Source organism: Arvicola amphibius, chromosome X, assembly GCF_903992535.2.
Source record: "Arvicola amphibius chromosome X, mArvAmp1.2, whole genome shotgun sequence".
NCBI classification, from domain to species: domain Eukaryota; kingdom Metazoa; phylum Chordata; class Mammalia; order Rodentia; family Cricetidae; genus Arvicola; species Arvicola amphibius.
This window is the reverse complement of record NC_052065.1, coordinates 136,231,159-136,251,189: the sequence shown is the minus strand read 5'-3', so window position 1 is coordinate 136,251,189 and position 20,031 is coordinate 136,231,159. Positions and strand designations below refer to the sequence as shown.

Genomic DNA, 20,031 nt, shown 5'->3' with positions numbered 1-20,031 from the left:
TCACTGCCTTCTGTTCCCTCTCAGAGACACAGAAACTTGTTTTGAGACTTTACCTCACACAAGAAGAAGCACACACCTGGGGAGCCGGGCCTCCTCTTCTTCCAGCCTCTCAGAAGCACAAGCAGTACCAGAGTCCTTTGACCCTAAGTGCACTCCCCAGGCAAAATCCAGTCACAGGTGCTTTTTGAGAGTTGCCCAGGGAATAACTGTCAGAGTCCTCTCATCCTCTCCCTTCCTCCTCCAGGCCTTTGAGTCTTCATCTCTGTGACCGGCACCTGCCTGTCCTGTCTGTGTTCCCAAGGAAACTCAGCATGGATCCTACTGAGACCAGCCAGGGCCTCCACCTCCCTGACAGCTCTCAGTCCCAAAGGGAGGCAAGGGGTGTGGTGGGAGTCCAGGTCCCCATATCTGAGGCGGGGGAGGAGGAGGCCACTGCCACCACATCACGGGGGGTGTCCCTTGGAGGAATGCTGAGTTCTCCCCACAGTGCTCAGAGAGCCTCCTCTTCTCCCACTGCCGTGGGCTTCATTGCAGTGGCACCATCTGCTCAGGCCTCTGGCAATCAAGCTAGTCATGTGGCTAACCCTGAGCCTCCACGCAGAATGGGCTCAGTAGCAAGGTCGTGGATTTGGTTCTCTTCCTGCTCCTCAAGTACAGGAGGAAGGAGATAACAACTAGGGCAGAAATTCTGCACATGGTCATCGGAGATTATGAGGCACACTATTCCATGATCCTTAAGAAGGCCGCTGACTGCATGCGGCTGATGTTTGGCCTTGAGATAATAGAAAATAACCCCCTTGAGCACACCCCTGTCCACTCCTACTCTCTTGTCCATGCTCTGGGGATCACCTATGATGGGATGCAGCATGGTTTCCCAGGCATACCCAAGACAGGCCTGGTAATAGTCATACTGTGCATCATCTTCATAGAGGACGATTGTGTCAGTGAGGAGGTGTTGTGGAGTATATTGAATAGGATGGGGCTCTATGCCGGGAGGGATCATTTCATGTGTGGGGAGCCCAGGAGACTCATCACTGAGCATTTTGTGCAGGAAGGGTATCTGGAGTACAGGAGGGTGCCAGACAGTGATCCTCCCAGCCATGAGTTCCTGTGGGGCCCAAGAGCCCATGCTGAAACCACCAAGGTGGAAGTCTTGAAGTTTTTTGCCAGTGTTGTTAAGCAGGATCCCATATCCTATGTTTTCCCTATGCAGAGAGATGAGATTGAGAAGTCTGAGGCCATGATCCCCCAAACAGTGACACTCCTGCCTGACCAGCACACATTCTAGTGTAGTGCACTGGCAGTTTCCAACCAACATCAGGTCGGGCAGAGTCACATCTAAGAACTGAACCCTCATTGAAGTGCTGGTCGGAGGAGTTGGGAACCTTTTCTTCTTCTTGTTCTGACTGGGTGATTTTGGCATTCTTGGTATTTCAAAATGTTGCTACTTTTACTGCAAGGTTCATTAGCTGGAGATGTTTCCATCTTACAAATGGAGTTAGGAAAGCACGTGTTGTTTACACTGATTAGGACAATTTTATCATTCTGTAAACACTTGAGAATGACTCATATCTAACTTGTAACATGTTTCAAGATACTGAGGCATTCTAATTGGGATTACCCACTCAATGGGAAAGAACTTGGGATTGTCATGAAAGAAAGAATAAAATTATTTTTGATTGCCTTACTAGTTGTAGAGTCCTGTTCTGGTAAGCTTGTAAAAATGAGAGTTAAAATTAGGTGAATGCAGTCTCTTCCCCATCCCTTCACTGAGCAAGCACCTGCTCTGTGAAAGGACCTGTGTTACTAATGAGATGTAAGAAAAGGATTATCCATCCTTTTCTGTGAAAAAGTCAAGTTCAACAGCAACAACCCCATCAGAAAGAAAGTGAGAATTCCCTTTAGATCACAAATGTAAGCACAGGAACTCTTCAGAGAGGTCCCCTAGGGTGAGAGTAGTCAGTGGTGTAAGCCAAGGCATTTCATTATGGGTCTCAGAAATAATAGGCAGGACCAGGCCCTTGGGAGGTGTGAATGACTTAGGACTGAGAGAAGTGAAATTCCTCTGAGCCTTCACTGTTGCTGGTGGACTTGACATGGAGGACTCAGGTTGGGGTGTCACTCAGTGATTGAACACTTGGATAACACAACTGGGGGTTTTTATCCTCATCCCCTCAAACAAATCCAAAATGTACAGAGTGTAATCATGTCCTGGTGCTAGAGTTACAGATGAACACAGTCCATGTAGAGTATGGTTTACCCCCACCCTCTGCAAGGGATTCCTGGCCCGTGTGGTACAATTATGAGAATGTGAGGCCTAGAACTCTTAGGCAGGGCCTCTCCTGCATCCCTAGTCAAGAGAGACAGAGGTGACTACCAAAATAACTTTAAACACTTATAATGTGTATTAGCGTTGTGCCTGCATGGTAAGTGTATCATACATGACCCTGGTGCCCTCAGAGGAAAGAAGAGAGCACCAGATTTCATAAAACCAGAGTTAGAGATTGTTGAAAGTCTCCATGTAAGTGGTGGACACTGAACCTTTGTCCCCTGCAAGAACAGCAAGCTCGTAGTCAAAGCTCCAGCCCCAGACAAGTTTAAGCTAAAAAACTTATTTGTCTATGTATACATGAGTGTGGGGGTATATACATGCATCGCTCAGAGCTGGTGGGGATGCCAGAGGACATACATCAAGTTGGCTCTTCCTTCCACCTTGTGATGGCAAGATCTCACTTGTTGCTGCTGTTGGAGTGTGTAGTCAAGGCTGGCTGACCTGCGAGGTTCTGACTCATTCGGCTTCTCCTCACAATCCCACCAAAGTGGTGCTAGGATTACAGGTGCACCCTGCTGCATCCCACTATGTTGCAGGTTGCAGGGAAGGAAATGATATCCTCAGGCATGAGCAGCTGTCACTTTTATCATCTGATCCATCTCCCCAGCCTTAAGATTGCATTTTAGCTCACTTATCTCTAGTGTAGTTGCAACCCAGATTTCAACATGTGTCCTGTGAGTGGGAAGATTTAGTGACGCTTCTTCATGGAAAATTTTGGCTCTATAGCTATCCCATGTCCACCTTTCACTATAGTTCTCCTCACTCAAGCTACTCGCACCAGGGCTTTTACTTGCAAGACACATATTCCGGCCATGCTAATGGGCATTCCATTAGCCAGCTGAGGAACCCCGAGGCTCCCAGCATGGGTAATTGTCATGTGATTTTAATTGGTCTTAATAATAAAAACCCAAAGTAAGATATTAGGGGGTGAAAGCTGAAAGATCAGAGAAGCAGAGCATCCAGCCACTTGTTCTTACCTCCACAAAATCCTCAGACCAAATGGGGTATCCTGTCTCTCCAAGTCCTCACACTGAATGCCTTGAGCTCCTGTTTCTTCCTGCTGCATATTCCTCTCTCCGCCCAGACATATCCCTTCCTGTTTCCACCTCCCCAGTCCTGGGATTAAAGGTGTGAGCCACCACTGCTTGGGTCTGTTTCTCATTTACCCTGATTCAATCTCATGTAGCCCAGAGTGGCCTTGAAGTCACAGAGATCTTTCAGCTTCTGTCTTCCTAGGGCTGAGATTAAAGGTGTGTGCCACCACTGCCTGGCCTCTTTGGCTAATACATGTGGCTGGCTCCACACACTAATCTTCAGGCAAGCTTTATTTGTTAAAGTGCAAACAAAATTATCACATTTCCCCTTTGTGTATCTAAAATAAAAAAGAATATTATAACAAATATATGAATAACTATGTACAATAAGTACAATGACTATATAAAAACACACATGCAATAAGTACATCAACAATGTCTGTTCCATTTGCATTTGACAAATTCAGATAAAGTATTCCATTACATATCCCATCTTGGTGAGTCCAAAGTGTTGTACATAATTCACTTTTTATTCTAACATGCATTACTTCTGTGGGACAATGGTCTGTACCCTATCACTTGTATTTTAAGTAAATGCTGATTGACCAGTAGCTAGGCAGGAAGTATAAGCAGGGCAATCAGGCAGGAAGTAGAGGCGGGACAATGAGAATTCTGGGAAGAGGGAAGTTTCAGTCTGCAGTCATCACCCAAACACAGAGGAAGCCAGACACAGAGCAAGCAAGATGTGACTGCCTCACAGAAAAAGGTACCAAGACACATGGCTAACAAAGATAAGAATTATGGACTAATATAAGTTGTAAGAGTTAATAAGAAGCCTGAGCTAATAGGCCAGTAAGTTTATAATTAATGTAGGCCTCTGTGTGTTTCTTTGGTCTGAATGACTGCAGGACCAGGTGGGACAGAAACCTCAGGCAACACCTTACCAACTGAAAAATATCTTTTAATGTCTTCCAACCTTATACACTTTACATTCCTTTAGTGAAGTTCTTTCCTGAGTCTGGTAAACAAAGAAAATTTTAACTATAACTATCTAGTCTTCACTCCCTCAGAGACTCGAGAAGGAAATAATATTAACTTAATAAGCAGGAAGTACAAGCAAGCGATTTCCAAAATTTGTGAAAAATGACAGAAATAGCTGTTTGCCTAGATAGTCACCCAAGCTTTCTCTGTATTGTTGGGGCATTCATCTTAAGTCTATAGGCCTAGAATATTTGACAGACTTTTCTATGAAGCAGGATTTTTGAAGGACTGTCTAACCTTGTCCTGGTAAGGTTTGGTAGTCACTCTCATTTGTGTCCTGCTTGTCCAACTTGGACAGCATACTGTCATCAGTTGAGATAAGAGTGCATTCTTGATCAGTGACTTACTTTTGCTACAAAGAAAGTTAGCTCCATTTGGAGTTTCTCCGATGCCCACATCTTCTCTGAAGTAGACTGGTGCTATGCTATTAAAACATCTATAATACCATATTCTGCAGATCTCTGAAGTGTTTGAATACCACCTGTCCACCTAAAATATTATCTTTTTGATCTTGAAGAAAATGCCTAACATGACTACAATTTCAAATGTAATAGGTGTCTAATTGCTAACCTGAATTTACTTATTATTGGTAATAATAGCTTTCAAGAGCTAAAGGATTGTATTACCTTGTTAAATGTGTTGTGTAGGTACAATACCTTGAACAAGATTAGAAATGTATGTACAGTATGTTCTAATGACCATAATCTTAACTTTGTGTCAATATACAAAAATCCATATCTATGTAAAATATTTAAAACTAGTAGTGGCATCTTTCTTTTAAAAGTAGATTCGGGAGGCAGAGGCAGGTGGATCTTTGTGAGTTTGAGGCCAGCATGGTCTACAAGAGCTAGTTCCAGGACAGGTTCCAAAGCTACAGAGAAACCCTGTCTCAAAAAACAAACAAAAAATAGATTTAATAATGTACTTTTTAATCTTATCTGTAGCCCCATTTTTAAAATCAGAGTCAATAATCTTCCCTTATATCTCATCATATCCTTATTCCCCCTCTTCTTTTTTCTTTTTTTAAAGACTTATTTATTAATTATGTATACAGGGTTCTTCCTGCATGTATTCCTTCAGACCAGAAGAGGGCACAAGATCTCATTACTGATGGTTGTAAGCCACCATGTGGTAGCTGGGAATTGAACTCAGGACCTCTGGAAGAGCAGTCCGTGCTCTTAACCTCTGAGCCATGTCTCCAGCCCCTATTTCCCCTTTTCTTTTCAAAACAAGAACCCTGAATCTAAACACCTTTGTTCAACTTTTTCCTTGACCATTACCAATTTGGATACAACTTGTATCCAAACACCCTGACCAATGACAAATATCCATAACCCCTGAATGAATAAAACCACCACCAGACCTCTTGGGAATGCTGGTGCTGTGTTCTTAAAATTACTTTCTCCTATCTGGGAGGGTAATGGCATCTTGAGGGGATCCTGAAAAGAAAAATTTGGATTAATTGTCAAGTCCTGAGTGGGTAGTCGTATCATTTGTTGTCCAGTCTCTGCATAATGGGAAAGTGCAGGGCTTGTCCCAAGTCCTGGCTACAGTAATCTGTGAGCGAGCCTGGACCATCTCAACTAGCCACCTCAAAACTGTCCTGAGCAGTTTGTAGTCCAAAGCCGATATTTAGGTGACGTTTTTTGGCTTAGTAGTGCTATCATTGTCCTGATGAAATTGTCTTTGTGGGGCCCCATCATTCTTTTGGAGACTTCAAAGATTACTATTATGTGTGCTCATGGTTCACTGCAGAAAACTGACAGAGACTCATACCTGAAATCACATACAGGAAGGTAGATGAAGCCTTTTACTAGAATTAGTTAGTACTCTATATCACCATTAATATCATGACAAAAAGTTTAAAAATATGCATGTATAATAATCTTATTAGTTTTGAGATGTTTATACCTTAAGAAACACTTTTAAAGAGTCAAAACAAAATTAAAGGATTAAGAAATTAGTGGCAATACAATATTCTTTATCTTCTGTCCCATATCAGGTGGCTCTTCTGACATGAAACAGAGATTTGGATTTTACTTAAACATCCATGCTTGTGTTTCGAGAAGGAGAGAGCCACACTCCTACTCCAAAGACAGCTTTAATTTGAGTTGGACTGGGACTACAAGGACATTTGCATTATATGTCTGTAGAGACCAACAGAAACAAACATTTGGGAAGCTTTATAAAATTTTATTTATGGAAATGTGATATACCAATAGGCCAATTTACTCTTTTCTTGGGACATTTGTTTTTTCTGTATGCTTTGTTCGTTTTCTTCAGAAGTTGGTGTGGGAGGTCCTTCTATCTATGTTTTGCTTTTATTGGTTAGTGAATAAAGAAAACTGCCTTGGTCTATAGCAAGGCAGAACTTGGCTAGGGAGGGAAAACTAATCTGAATGCTGGGAGAAAGAAGGCAGAGTCAGAGAGAAGCCCATGTAACCCCGTTGGACGCAGACGGGACTTGATCTGGTAAGCCACAGCCACGTGGAAATACACAGATTACTAGAAATGGGTTAAATTAAGAGGTAAGAGTTAGACAAGAAGAAGCTAGAGCTAATGGGCCAAGCTGTGATTTAACTAATACAGTTTCTGTGTGGTTATTTCAGGGCTGAGCATGCAGGGACAAACTCGCATCCCCCTATAACAAGAGGTCTCATTTGTCCAGTGGTCTTTAGATTCCTTAGCTGGATGCCTTCATTCTCCTGAAAAGTCAGAAACGAAACCCTTCCCCAACCCTTATTTTTGGGGAGGTTCCATTTTTGCAAGTTATATATGATCAAATGAGAAGCATTTGTTAGTCATATAAGTTAGTTTAGGTTGATGAACTATCACCATTTATAATCAAAGAGGTATCTCTTGTTTTAATCTAATCTTTATCAATTTTGATTTATGGTTTCTCCTGAAAGTTTTGTTTTATTTTCTAAAGCTATCCTATCATCAAAAACAGTAAGGTTTCTTACCATAGGCATTAGGTTCTTTTTTGTTCCTCATGTTTTTATTAAAAATTTCCATCTCCTCCCTTCGTCCTCCCCCTTCCCTCCCCTCCCTTCCACCCATACCCCCACTCCCTCCCTCTCCAGGCCAAGGAGCCATCAGGGTTCCCTTCACTATGTTAAGTCCAAGGTCCTCCCAACTCCCCTTAAGTCCAGAAAGGTGAGCAACCAAACTGACGAGGCTCACAGTGAGCCCGTCCATGCTGTAGAGTTCAAGCTCATCACCGTTGTCCTTGGTTTCTCAGTCCTCCTCCACCGTCAGCCACTTTCAGAGAGTCTGGTTTGGTCACCTGTTCCATCAGTCCCATTCCAACTGGAGTTGGTGATCTCCCGTTAGTTCTGTCCCACTGTCTCAATGGGTAAACGCACCCCTCACGGTCCTGACTTCCTTACTCATGATCTACCTCCTTTTGCTCGTCATCAGGACCTTGGGAGCTCAGTCCGGTGCTCCTATGTGGGGCTCTGTCATTTTCTCCATCCATTGCCAGGTGAAGGTTCTATGGTGATATGCAAGATATTCATGAGTATGGCAATAGGATCTGGACATTTCTGGCAACCTCTCCTCAGCTGCCCAAGGACCTAGCTGGGGGCATCTTCCTGGACACCTGGGAACCCCTCTAGAGTCAAGTCTCTGCCAACCCTAGAATGGCTCCCTTAATTAAGATATATAATTCCCTGTTCCCACATTCATCCTTCCTATATCCCAACCATCCTATTCCCCCAAGCTCTCCCCATCTTCCACTTCACACTTTTCTCTCCCCATACCCCCATCCCACTCCACCCACAAGTTCCCATTTTTTGCCTGGCAATCTTGTCTACTTCTAATATCCAGGAGGATAACTATATGTTTTTCTTTGGATTTACCTTCTTATTTAGCTTCTCTAGGATCACGAATTATAGGCTCGATGTCCTTTAGTTATGGCTAGAAACCAATTATGAGTGAGTACATCCCATGTTCATCTTTTTGGGCCTGGGTTCACTCACTCAGGATACTATTTCCATCCATTTGCATGCAAAATTCAAGATGTCATTGTTTTTTACCGCTGAGTAGTACTCTAATATGTATATATTCCACACTTTCTTCATCCATTCTTCCACTGAAGGGCGTCTAGGTTGTTTCCAGGTTCTGGCTATTACAAATAATGCTCCTATAAACATAGTTGAACAAATCCTTTTGTAATATGATTGGGCATCTCTTGGGTAAATTCCCAACCGTGGAATTGCTGGGTGCTGGAGTAGGCTGATCCCGAATTTCCTGAGAAACCGCCACATTGCTTTCCAAAGTGGTTGCACAAGTTTGTATTCCCACCAGCAATGGATGAGTGTACCCCTTACTCCACAACCTCTCCAGCAAAGGTTATCATTGGTGTTTTTGATTTTAGCCAATCTGACAGGTGTAAGATGGTATCTCAAAGTTGTTTTGATTTGCATTTCCCTGACAGCTAAGGAGGTTGAGCATGACCTTAAGTGTCTTTTGGCCATTCGAACTTCTTCTGTTGAGAATTCTCTGTTCAGTTCAGTGCCCCATTTTTTTAATTGGGTTAATTAGCATTTTAAAGTCTAGTCTCTTGAGTTCCTTATATATTTTGGAGATCAGACCTTTGTCTGTTGCGGGGTTGGTGAAGATCTTTTCCCAGTCAGTAGGCTGCCTTTCTGTCTTAGTGACAGTGTCCTTTGCTTTACAGAAGCTGCTCAGCTTCAGGAGGTCCCATTTATTCAATGTTGCCCTTAATGTCTGTGCTGCTGGGGCTATATGTAGGAAGCGGTCTCCTGTGCCCAAATGTTATAGAGTACTTCCCACTTTCTCCTCTAACAGGTTCAGTGTGTTCAGATTGATATTGAGGTCTTTAATCCATTTGGACTTGAGTTTTGTGCATGGTGATAGATATGGATCTACTTTCATTCCTCTACAGGTTGACATCCAGTTATGCCAGCACCATTTGTTGAAGATGCTCTCTTTCTTCCATTGTATACTTATGGCTCCTTTATCGAAAATCAGGTGTTCATAGGTTTGTGGGTTAAGATCTGGGTCTTCTATTCAATTACATTGGTTGACTTCTCTGTTTTTATGCCAATACCAAGCTGTTTTCAATACTGTAGCTCTGTAATAGAGTTTGAAGTCAGGGATGGTAATGCCTCCAGATGTTCCTTTATTGTATAAGATTGTTTTGGCTATCCTGGGTTTCTTGTTTTTCCATATAAAGTTGATTATTGTCCTCTCAAGATCTGTGAAGAATTTTGATGGAACCTTGATGGGATTGCATTGAATCTATAGATTGCCTTTGGTAGAATTGCCATTTTTACTATGCTGATCCTCCCAATCCTAGAGCAAGGGAGATCTTTCCATTTTCTGGTATCCTCTTCAATTTCTTTCTTCAAAGACTTTAAGTTCTTGTCAAATAGATCTTTCACTTCGTTGGTTAGAGTTACCCCAAGATATTTTATGCTATTTGTGGCTATCGTGAAAGGTGACGCTTCTCTGATTTCTTTCTCTGCTTCCTTGTCCTTTGTATATGGGAGGGCAACTGAGTTTTTGGAGTTGATCTTGTATCCTGCCACGTTACTGAAGGAGTTTATCAGCTGTAGGAGTTCTTTGGTGGAGTTTTTGGGGTCGCTTATGTACACTATCATATCATCTGCAAATAACGAAAGTTTAACTTCTTCCTTTCCAATTTGAATCCCCTTGATCCCCTTGTGTTGTCTTATTGCTATTGCTAGAACTTCAAGCACTATATTGAAGAGATAAGGAGAGAGTGGACAGCCTTGTCCTGTTCCTGAATTTAGTGGGATGGCCTTGAATTTCTCTCCATTTAATTTGATGTTAGCTGTCGGCTTGCTGTAAATAGCCTTTATTATATTTAGGAATGACCCTTGTATCCCTAATCTTTCCAAGACCTTTATCATAAAGGGGTGCTGAATTTTGTCAAATGCTTTTTCAGCATCTAATGAGATGATTATATGGTTTTTATCCTTCAGTTTATTTATATGATGGATTACATTGATAGATTTTTGTATGTTGAACCAGCCCTGCATCTCTGGGATGAAGCCTACTTCATCGTAATGGATAATTTTTCTAATGTGTTCTTGGATTCCGTTTGCCAGTATTTTATTGAGAATTTTTGCGTCAATGTTCATGAGTGAGATTGGCCTGTAATTCTCTTTCTTGGTTGAGTCTTTGTGTGGTTTAGGTATCAGGGTAATTGTAGCTTCATAAAAGGAATTTGGCAATGACTGTTCTGTTTCTATATTATGAAATACATTAAGTAGTATAGGTATTAGGTCTTCTTGGAAGTTCTGGTAGAATTCTGCATTGAAACCATCTGGTCCTGGGCTTTTTTTTGATAGGGAGGTTTCTGATAACAGTTTCTAATTCTTCGCAACTAACAGGACTATTTAGATTGTTCACCTGGTGCTGGTTTAACTTTGGTATATGGTACTTATCTTAAAAAGTGTCCATTTCTTTTACATTTTCCAATTTTGTGGCATACAGGCTTTTGTAGTAAGATCTAATGATTCTCTGAATTTCCTCTGTGTCTGTGGTTATGTTTCCTTTCTCTGCCGTTTGATTAGTTTGGCTAGGGGTTTGTCAATCTTGTTGACTTTCCCCAAGAACTAGCTTTTTGTTTCATTGATTCTTTGGATTGTTTTCTGTGTTTCTATTTTGTTGATTTCTGCCCTCAGTTTCATAATTTCCAGTCTTCTACTCCTCCTAGGTGAGTCTGCTTCTTTCTTTTCTAGAGCTTTCAGGTGTGCTGTTAAGTCTCCAATGTGTGCTTTCTCCGTTTTTTTAAAGTGGGCACTTAGTGCTATGAATTTTCCTCTTAGCAATGCTTTCATAGTGTCCCATAGGTTTGAGTATGTTGTGCCCTTATTTTCATTAAATTCAAGGAAGACTTTAATTTCTTTATTTCTTCCTTGACCCAGGTGTGGTTCAGTAGTTGACTGTTCAGTTTCCATGAGTTTGTAGGCTTTCTGGGGGTAGCCTTGTTTTTGAATTCTAGTGGGATAGCCTTGAGTTTCTCTCCATTTAATTTGATGTTAGCTGTGGGCTTGCTGTAAATAGCTTTTATTATATTTAGGAATGACCCTTGTATCCCTAATTTCTCCAAGACCTTTATCATAAAGGGGTGCTGAATTTTGTCAAATGCTTTTTCAGCATCTAATGAGATGACCATATGGTTTTTTTCCTTCAGTTTATTTATATGATGGATTACATTGATAGATTTTCATATGTTGAACCAGCCCTGCATCTCTGGGATGAAGCCTACTTGATCGTAATGGATAATTTTTCTAATGTGTTCTTGGATTCCGTTTGCCAGTATTTTATTGAGAATTTTTGCGTCAATGTTCATGAGTGAGATTGGCCTGTAATTCTCTTTCTTGGTTGAGTCTTTGTGTGGTTTAGGTATCAGGGTAACTGTAGCTTCATAGAAGGAATTTGGCAGTGACTCTTGTGTTTCTATATTATGAAATACATTAAGGAGTATAGGTATTAGGTCTTCTTGGAAGTTCTGGTAGAATTCTGCATTGAAACCATCTGGTCCTGGGCTCTTTTTGGTAGGGAGGTTTCTGATAACAGTTTCTAATTCTTCGCTACTAACAGGACGATTTAGAGCATTTACCTGGTCCTGGTTTAACTTTGGTATATGGTATTTATCTAAAAAAGTGTCCATTTCTTTTACATTTTCCAATTTTGTGGCATACAGGCTTTTGTAGTAAGATCTAATGATTCTCTGAATTTCCTCTGTGTCTGTGGTTATGTCCCCCTTTTCATTTCTGATCTTATTAATTTGTGTGTTCTCCCTCTGCCGTTTGATTAGTTTGGCTAAGGGTTTGTCAATCTTGTTGATTTTCTCCAAGAACCAGCTTCTTGTTTCATTGATTCTTTGGATTGTTTTCTGTGTTTCTATCTTGTTGATTTCTGCCCTCAGTTTGATTATTTCCAGTCTTATACTTCTCCTAGGTGAGTCTGCTTCTTTCTTTTCTAGAGCTTTCAGGTGTGCTGTTAAGTCTCCAATGTGTGCTTTCTCCGTTTTTTTAAAGTGGGCACTTAGTGCTATGAATTTTCCTCTTAGCACTGCTTTCATAGTGTCCCATAGGTTTGAGTATGTTGTGCCCTTATTTTCATTAAATTCAAGGAAGACTTTAATTTCTTTATTTCTTCCTTGACCCAGGTGTGGTTCAGTAGTTGACTGTTCAGTTTCCATGAGTTTGTAGGCTTTCTGGGGGTAGCCTTGTTTTTGAATTCTAATTTTAATCCATGGTGATCCGATAAGGTGCAGGTGGTTACTAATATGTTTTTGTAACTGTGGAAGTTTGCTTTGTTACCGAGTATGTGGTCAATTTTTGAAAAGGTTCCATGAGCCGCAAAGAAGAAGGTATATTCTTTCCTATTTGGGTGGGATGTTCTATAGATATCTGTTAAGTCCTATCTATTCAGTACCTCCATTAAGTCTTTCAATTCTCTGTTAGGTTTCTGTCTGATTGACCTGTCCATTGGTGAGAGAGGAGTGTTGAAGTCTCCCACTATCAGTGTGTGTGATTTGATGTCTGCCTTGAGTTATAGTAATGTTTCTTTTACATAAGTGGGTGCTTTTATATTAAGGGCATAGATATTCAGGATTGAGACTTCATTCTGATGGATTTTTCCTGTAATGAGTATAAAATGTCCCTTTCCATCTCTTCTGATTGATTTTAGTTTGAAGTCAACTTTGTTAGAAATTAGTATGGCCACACCTGCTTGTTTCTTAGGTCCATTTGCTTGATAAACCTTTTCCCAAACCTTTACTCTGAGTAGATGTCTGTCTTTGTGGTTGAGGTGTGTTTCTTGTAAACAGCAGAATGTTGGATCCTGTTTTCGCATCCAATCTCTTAGCCTGTGCCTTTTAATAGGTGAATTGAGTCCATTGATATTAAGTGATATTAATGACCAGTGGTTGTTAACTCCGGTTGTCATTTTTTATTTGGTAGTATAGATTGTGTGTTTCCTTTCTTTGAGATGTGCTGGTGAAGGGTCGCTAGATGTCTGAGTTATTTTGGGCAATGCTGGACTCCTTTGTTTGTGAATTTCCTTCTATTACTTTCTGCAAGGCTGAATTTGTGGCTACGTATTATTTAAATTTGTTTTTATCTTGGAATATTTTGTTTTCTCTATTTGTAGTGAATGAAAGCTTGGCTGGGTATAGTAATCTGGGCTTGCATCCATGGTCTCTTAGTTTCTGCAAAACATCTATCCAGGACCTTCTGGCTTTCATGGTTTCCATAGAGAAGTCAGGTGTAAGTCTGATAGGTGTACCTTTATAAGTTACTTGACATTTTTCCTTTGCAGCTCTTAATATTCTTTCTTTATTCTGTATGTTTTGTGTTTTGATTATAATATGGCGAGGGGATGATTTTTTTTGATCCAGTCTATTCAGTGTTCTGTAGGCTTCTTGAACCTTAATAGGAATATCTTTCTTTAGGTTTGGGAAGTTTGCTTCTATAATTTTATTAAATATATTTTCTGGACCATTGAGCTGTAATTCTTCTCCTTCTTCTACCCCTATTATTCTTAGGTTTGGTCTTTTTATTGTGTCCCAGATTTCCTGAATGTTTTGTGATGAGAATTTGTTGGATTTGCTGTTTTCTTTGATCAGTGCATTTATTTTCTCTATGGTATCTTCAGAATCTGAGATTCTTTCTTCTATCTCTTGTATTCTGTTGGTTATGCTTGTTTCTGTAGTCTCTGTTCGTTTACATAGATTTTCCATATCCGGCTGGCCCTCGGGTTGTGTTTTCTTCCTTGCCTCCATTTCAGTTTTCAAGTCTTGCACTGTTTCCATTATCTGTTTGATTGTTTTTTTCTTGGTTTCCTAGGATATCGTTTACGGATTTACTCAATTCTTCAAACTTTTTGTTATTCTTCTCGTCCATTTCCTTAAGGGAGTTTTTCACCTCCTGCTTAAGGGACTCTATTACTTTCATAAAGTCAATTTTTTTCTACTTCTTGATTAGTGTGTTCAAGTCCTCCTGTTGTAAGTTCGCTGGGTTCTGGTGCTTTCATGTTGTTTTTCAAATTGTTGGAGGAATTCTTGCATTGGCGCCTGCCCATTTCTTCCTCTGAATAATCCCCTATGGGTCTTCTTTTAGAAGATCAATTCACCCCAATGAATTCAATTCACTCACCCCAATGAATGATGGATCTTCTGGTAGACAGTCAGGTCTCCTTGCTGGCCAAGCAGCTTGCTGACAAAGGGCCTACCTTGCTGCAGGCAGACTATTGAAACAGAGGACCTCCCACCCGCCTGGGCGCACTCAATTCCTGGTCCCGGTGTTCAAACACGCTGAGCTGTGGGATTTTTTGGCCCCAAAGATAGGAGGATGAAGGGTGGGGGTGGGGGGTTCTGGGTGCAAGCTGGGAAGGGACAGGAAGAGAGAGGCAGTATGGGGGAGAATAACCCCTGCAGGAAGAGCAGGAAGTGTGGGGGGGGTTGGGGAATGTTGGTGGTCCCTCTCCGGGCAGCTGCCGCGGTTCAGGGACTAACTCACCCCAATGAATGATGGATCCTCTGGCAGATAGTCAGGTCTCCTTGCAGGCCAAGCAGCTCAGTGACAAAGGACCTACCTTGCTGCAGGCAGGCTATTGAAACAGGGGACCTCCCACCGGCCTGGGTGCACTCAATTCCCTGTCCAGGCGCCCAAACAGGCTGGGCTGTGGGATTTTGTGGCCCCAAAGACGGGAGGATGAGGCGGGGCGGGCGGGGGGGTTCTGGGTGTAAGCTGGGAAGGGACAGGAAGAGAGAGGCAGTATCCGGGGAGAATAACCCCTGCAGGAAGAGCAGGAAGTGTGCGGGTGGCGGAGGGGGGGGGAGTTGGGGAATGTCGGTGGTCCCTCTCCGGGCAGCTGCCGCGGTTCAGGCACTCACTCCTCACTCACCCCAATGAATGATGGATCTTCTGGCCGACTGTCAGGTCTCCTTGCAGGCCAAGCAGCTCACTGACAAAGGGCCTACCTTGCTGCAGGCAGGCTAATGAAGGAGGGGACCTCCCACTGGCCTAGGTGCAATCAATTCCAGGTCCCCGGCGCCCAAACAGGCTGGGCTGTGGGATTTTGTGGCCCCAAAGACGGGAGGATGAGGCGGGGGGGGGGGGGGGGGGGGGGGGGGGGAGGGGGGGGGAGGATTCTGGGTGCAAGCTGGGAAGGGACAGGAAGAGAGAGGCAGTATCGGGGAGAATAACCCCTGCAGGAAGAGCAGGAAGTGTGCGGGTGGCGGGGGGGAGTTGGGGATTTTCGGTGGTCCCTCTCCGGGCAGCTGCCGCGGTTCAGGCACTCACTCCTCACTCACCCCAATGAATGATGGATCTTCTGGTAGACTGTCAGGTCTCCTTGCTGGCCAAGCAGCTCCAGGCATTAGGTTCTTTAATTGCTCTGGGAAGGAGTTTCCTCCATGATGACAGAAAACAACTGAACCTAATTACACATGGGGGCCTGCAAGAGGCCTCTCAAGTAGTTTCTGGATGGCAAAAGGTTGTGTCCCTTTTTTATCTATATTCATTAGTCCAATCCCCACCTTTGTCACACCTTTCGCATAATCATGAAGGGAGGGGCATTCTATCAATTGTGCTTAGAAAAAAGATTGTTTCTAGGAATGCCCTGCTTGCAGTGAACTTTTTAGGGGAGCTTTTTTACTACAATTGGAACATCTGACATTTCCATTTTTCTTCTACCTCTGGAATTTACCTCTCCTATCCAAATATCATCATAGTCATGAGATCCAATATTGATTGATCTTGGATCTATTCCTCCAAGGTGCTGATGATCTTGCTTTTATAGGCCTAAATTATCCTTTTGCATTGTGCATCAGCATTCTCAAAAGACAGGGATTCAATTATTATTGGTCCAGCTTCTGAATTTTGTATCATTCCATTTCCCACTGAAGTCAATCTTGGTAAGAAATCAGTGAAGGTTTCTTTTTGGGCCTGTATGGCTTTAGTAAATGACTCAGTTTTCTTTCCTACTTCTTCAATTCTCCCCCAGGCATTGAAAATTGCTGCACAACATAAAGCCAGGGTGTGGCCATCATATAGATACTGCCTTTCTATATATTAGCATAACCTCCTTCTCCAAGAAGTTGGTCTTGGAAGATTTCCACACTGCTAGTCCTACTTTGTTGCTCAGTGGTCTTGACCTCATCTTTCTACCAGGTCCTCCACTGTAATTGGGGGTGAGGCTCCAAGACTGCTGTAACCAAGTCTTTTCAGTCTTGAGCGATAATTCTATTACAAGTTGACCACGAGTTTAACACCTGCTTCACAAAAGATGAACACATGGCCTATGAGATCATCACTTACTTGAATCTCCTTAAATCTAACATTTCCACAGGATTCCAGTGAACACTTAAACAGCCTTGGAGATATCTGTCATTTGGCAGTTCCTTTAAGGTGACTGGATATATTAAGGTTGGTTGTTTGAAAATCTCAGGCTGTTCTTCTCTAACCTTATAATGCAATGCTGAAACTAGTTCTCCTTTAAATTCCTCTGGCTGGATTTGAATATCTCTATGATCTGTTTTAATAAGTTTTTCTAAGGCCTGTATCTTGGCATTCATATCAACCAACTTTTATAGAGATAAACCAAGAATTATCAAGATGATAATTAGCATTATGTCAATCCCAGATAAGCTGATTATCCCTTCATTTAATTGATTCAATTGTTCCAATTTTAAATCATAAATTGCATAATGATACAGAGACCTGACTCTCTCCTTTGTAATAGTGTTTCCCATTTTTTGATGTGGGAAAAACTCTCTCTTTTAACTAATTTCTCTCTTTAAGAATTCCCAGTTGTCTCATCAAATCTGAGGCCAAAGATGATTCAGATGACGATGAAGTGTGAGGCTCACTGCTGCTGCCTAGAACAGTAGAAGCCCAAGCAGGTTTCAAGGCAGCCACCTAGTTTGGTAGCAGCCCAGTAAGGGGGTCCAGGGAAGGCCCACAACCCACCAGGAGAAAAGAAGCCAAAGAGACAGCCGTCTGCTTTGGGGAAACGTGCAAAAGCAGCCTACTCCTGTGGCATTTGGAGAGCAAGTGCCTGTGGAGTTTGCCACAGAGAGGCTGTAAGAGAAAAATTCAGACCCACTCAGCAGGCTTGGGGAAAAGAGGAAAGGAAAACCTAGGTGGTAGGGCAGGGACTCTGGCTGTGTGTAGCTCCAGCCTGTGACGGTGGCTGCAAAGTCACAGGCAAGAGGTTTTTTGTGAACTCATGCCCCAAAGTTGGGTGCCAAATGTCGTGTGAATCTACTCAGTCTTAAAAATAAAAACCCAGAGTCAAATATTAAGGGGTGAAAGCTGAAAGATCAGAGAAGCAGAGCAGCCAGCCACTAGCTCTTACCTCTACGAAATCCTCAGAACTGTCTATACAAGTATCCTGTCTCTACAAGTCCTCAGATTGAATGCTGTTTCTATGAAACTTCAGACTGAATCCTGAGCTCTTGTCTCTTTCCACCTTAGGGAATGCCCCTCTTTCCTGCCTAACAAATGGGAAGCCTGAAAGGAGGCCAGAAATCTGCATGTACCTGTAATCCAGGCAGTTCTCGCCCCTACCAGACCAAGGCCATATCTCTGACAAATACAGGGCTCTTCCTGGTTCTTCATAAACTCTTATCTGTTGTGCTATCATCGGCAAAGCATCTGCACCTAAACTACTGCAATTTCAGCTACTGACTGCGGCTCTGCAATCACTCCACCACAGTTCAGGCCAAGGCCTGGTAGTGAAACAACATTTGGTGCCCAATGTGGGGCATGTATGCCTGAGCAAAGGGCCTGAGAGAGCTGAGAAAATGTCCAGAAATGGAGCCTGGACACACCCTCCTAGCAACCCGACTCTCTGAAGTATGAGGCTCAGCTCTCATAGAAGGGCAAACAATGACGGCATGCCAGAACAAGTAGAGTAGCCTGCTAGACAGATCTGAGAGGGCTATAGCCAGCAGTCAACACCGTGTGCTAAGCAGAGCCACAGAAGGAGACTCACTAAAGAGGTGTAAAGTGTAGAAATATTAAAAGATAATTTGATAATGCAAATCAGAATAGAATAGAAAGTGAATCAGGCACAACCTTTTGAACTCATCAAGATAGAATAGATATGGAATATTTTCTCTTAATTTGTCAAATGCAAATGGACTAGACATTGTTGATATATTTATTGCCCGTATATATTGTATATAGTTATTTATTTAATTTATATAGTTTTCTTATATTAGTTATACCCTTCTTTTTATTTTAAACAAAAAGGGGAAATATAGTGGTATATTATTTGTGTTTTAATAAATAAAGTTTGTCTGAAGATCAAAGTACAAAGCAGCCACACTAGTCAGCCATAGGGGTCAGGCAGTGGTGGTGCACACTTTTAATCCCAGCAGCCACAATAGTCAGCCATTGGGGCCAGGCAGTGGTGGAACACACCTTTAATCCCAGCAGCCACACTAGTCAGCCATAGAAACTGGGTGGTGGTGATGCATGCCTTTAATCCCAGCACTAGAGAGGAATATAAGATGGGAGGAGACAGGTGACAGTCTGAGGATTTGTGGAGGCAGGATCGCCCATTTTGGTCTAAGGTAGAGGTAAGAGACTGTGGCTGGCCACTTTGCTTTTCTGATCTTCACCTTGAACCCCAATATCTGTCTCTGGGTTTTTATTATTCATGCTACAATTTAATGAAGCCTCCTTAAGAAATTAAAAATATATCTAATATCTTGCAAAAACCAAAACATTTTGTTTGCATTATATTTTAAACTGAAATAAAATTGGGAAGAAGTCATTAAGCTATCTTTAAAATGGAAATTAAGAAAATTTATTTGGAGAGTTTTTTCTTTCAGCTACTGAGGATTGAATCTAGGGCTTCATGCATGCTAGGCAAGTACTCTACCATTGAGCTACATCTGCAGCCTTATTCATTTCATCAGCTTTAAAAAAATTAATTCATTTTTTATGTGTACCACTATTTTGCCTGCATGTATGTTTGTGCACCATATGTGTGCCTGGTGCCCACAGAAGCCAGAAAAGAGCATTAGAACCTCTGAAACTGAACTCATAAGACAGTTGTGAGCTGTTATGTGGTCTCTTGTTGGCCTGGAACTTTCCAAATAGGTTAGACTGTCTGGCCAGTTTGCACCAGTGATCTTTCTGTCTCTTTCTCACCAGCACTGGAATTTCAAATACAAACAGCCACACTTGGCTGTTATTAATTAATTGAGTTCTGGTTATCAAACTCAGGTCTTCATTCTTTCAGATAAGCACTTTACTAACTAAGCCAGCCCTCCAGCCCCCGAGAAATAGGGCTTTTGCTCTGTTCATTGAATGACTGATGGAGGACTCTCATTGGCTAATAAAGAAACTGCCTGGCCCATTTGATTGGCCAGCCCTTAGGTGGGCGGAGTAGACAGAACAGGAAGAAGGAAGTGAGGTAGATGGCTCAGTCAGATGCTACACCTCTCCTAAGTTAGACAGACTGCCATGCCTCTGCTCAGAGAGAGAGATGCCAGACGCGCAATGAAGCTCCAGCCCAAGATGGACATAAGCTAGAAACTTCCCGGTAAGGCACCACTTTGTGGTGCTACACAGATTATTAGATATGGGTTAATCAAGATGTGAG

The 20,031-nt window shown here is 42.2% G+C and overlaps 1 protein-coding gene across 1 annotated transcript; it reads left to right on the top strand.

Annotated features, from left to right (window-relative positions):
- The first annotated feature begins 311 nt into the window (after nucleotides 1–311).
- Nucleotides 312–1,288, top strand: LOC119804514 (melanoma-associated antigen 10-like). Its single transcript, XM_038315908.2, is given in 2 exon segments — nucleotides 312–594; nucleotides 597–1,288. Coding segments are annotated over 2 exon segments (975 nt in total).
- The last annotated feature ends 18,743 nt before the right edge of the window (nucleotides 1,289–20,031 follow it).